Source organism: Myotis davidii, unplaced genomic scaffold (genome assembly GCF_000327345.1).
Source record: "Myotis davidii unplaced genomic scaffold, ASM32734v1 scaffold399, whole genome shotgun sequence".
Lineage (NCBI taxonomy): Eukaryota > Metazoa > Chordata > Mammalia > Chiroptera > Vespertilionidae > Myotis > Myotis davidii.
In genome coordinates, this window is record NW_006292094.1 from 5,393,854 (window position 1) to 5,394,652 (window position 799).

At 71.2% G+C, this 799-nt stretch overlaps 1 protein-coding gene across 1 annotated transcript in view; it reads right to left on the reverse strand.

Moving 5' to 3' along the window:
* Window positions 1-799, reverse strand: part of AP5Z1 (adaptor related protein complex 5 zeta 1 subunit) — a gene marked incomplete at its 5' end in the record, with an annotated part of 8,126 nt that overhangs the window by 2,852 nt on the left and 4,475 nt on the right. The window contains 4 exon segments of the mRNA XM_015565151.1: window positions 7-31; window positions 111-209; window positions 384-433; window positions 435-473. Coding sequence (XP_015420637.1) covers window positions 7-31; window positions 111-209; window positions 384-433; window positions 435-473 — 213 coding nt within the window.

Consider the following 799-nt stretch of genomic DNA (forward strand, 5'->3'; position numbering starts at 1 on the left):
GGGCGCCGAGGCTGGGCCGGGGGTGGCCGTGCTGCCGAAGCCGGAGTGGGAGGGGACGCGTCGAGCCAGCGGGACCAGGACGGGGAGCCCGTGTGGCTGCAGGAAGACTCACTGGTGCACGCGGGCCTCGTAGCCTGGCACCTGGTAAAGCGAGTCACTTCTCTCCAGGAGCAGCCGTGCCAGCTGGTTGGTCAGGGCCCCATCAGCGAACTGAGATGGAGAGCGAGAGGCAGACTCAGTCCCCCTCGCAAACACCTGCTGCTGCTCTCGGTTCTGTCCAGGAGGGGACGCAGGGCCGGGGGAGAGGGACAGGGCCGGGGTGGGGCTGGAGGGGCCTCTGGCGGATCCGCCGTGCAAGTGAGCCGGGGCCTGGGCAGGGCTCCCCTGGGTCACCGCCGAGAAGAAGGCCTGCAGCAGGGTGGGCACCGCCTCAGCCGGCCATGGGCTGCAGCAGCAGGTAGAGTGGCGCCAGCCTGGGGACAGGGCACAGCCCGCTGAGTGCCGCCCAGGCCCCACCCCTGGTGCCCAGGGACACACTCTGCACACGGGAGCCTGTGCGGCCCCCCGCCCCCAGGCCGGTCTGCGGGAAGGCAGGTGGGTGCGGTGCGTGGACCAAGTTCTGAAACCACTCGCACGGCTCATCAGGTCGCCTGTCACGCCTGCCTCGTGCTCCCCAGCTCCGCCCTGGCACCTGTGCTCCTCAGGACGGCCCTGCCCTGGGACCCGGGGCGCTGGCGCCTGGGGGCGCGAAGCCTGCTTCTCCATCGGTATGACGGAGTCACCAGGGTGTCCACCCGCA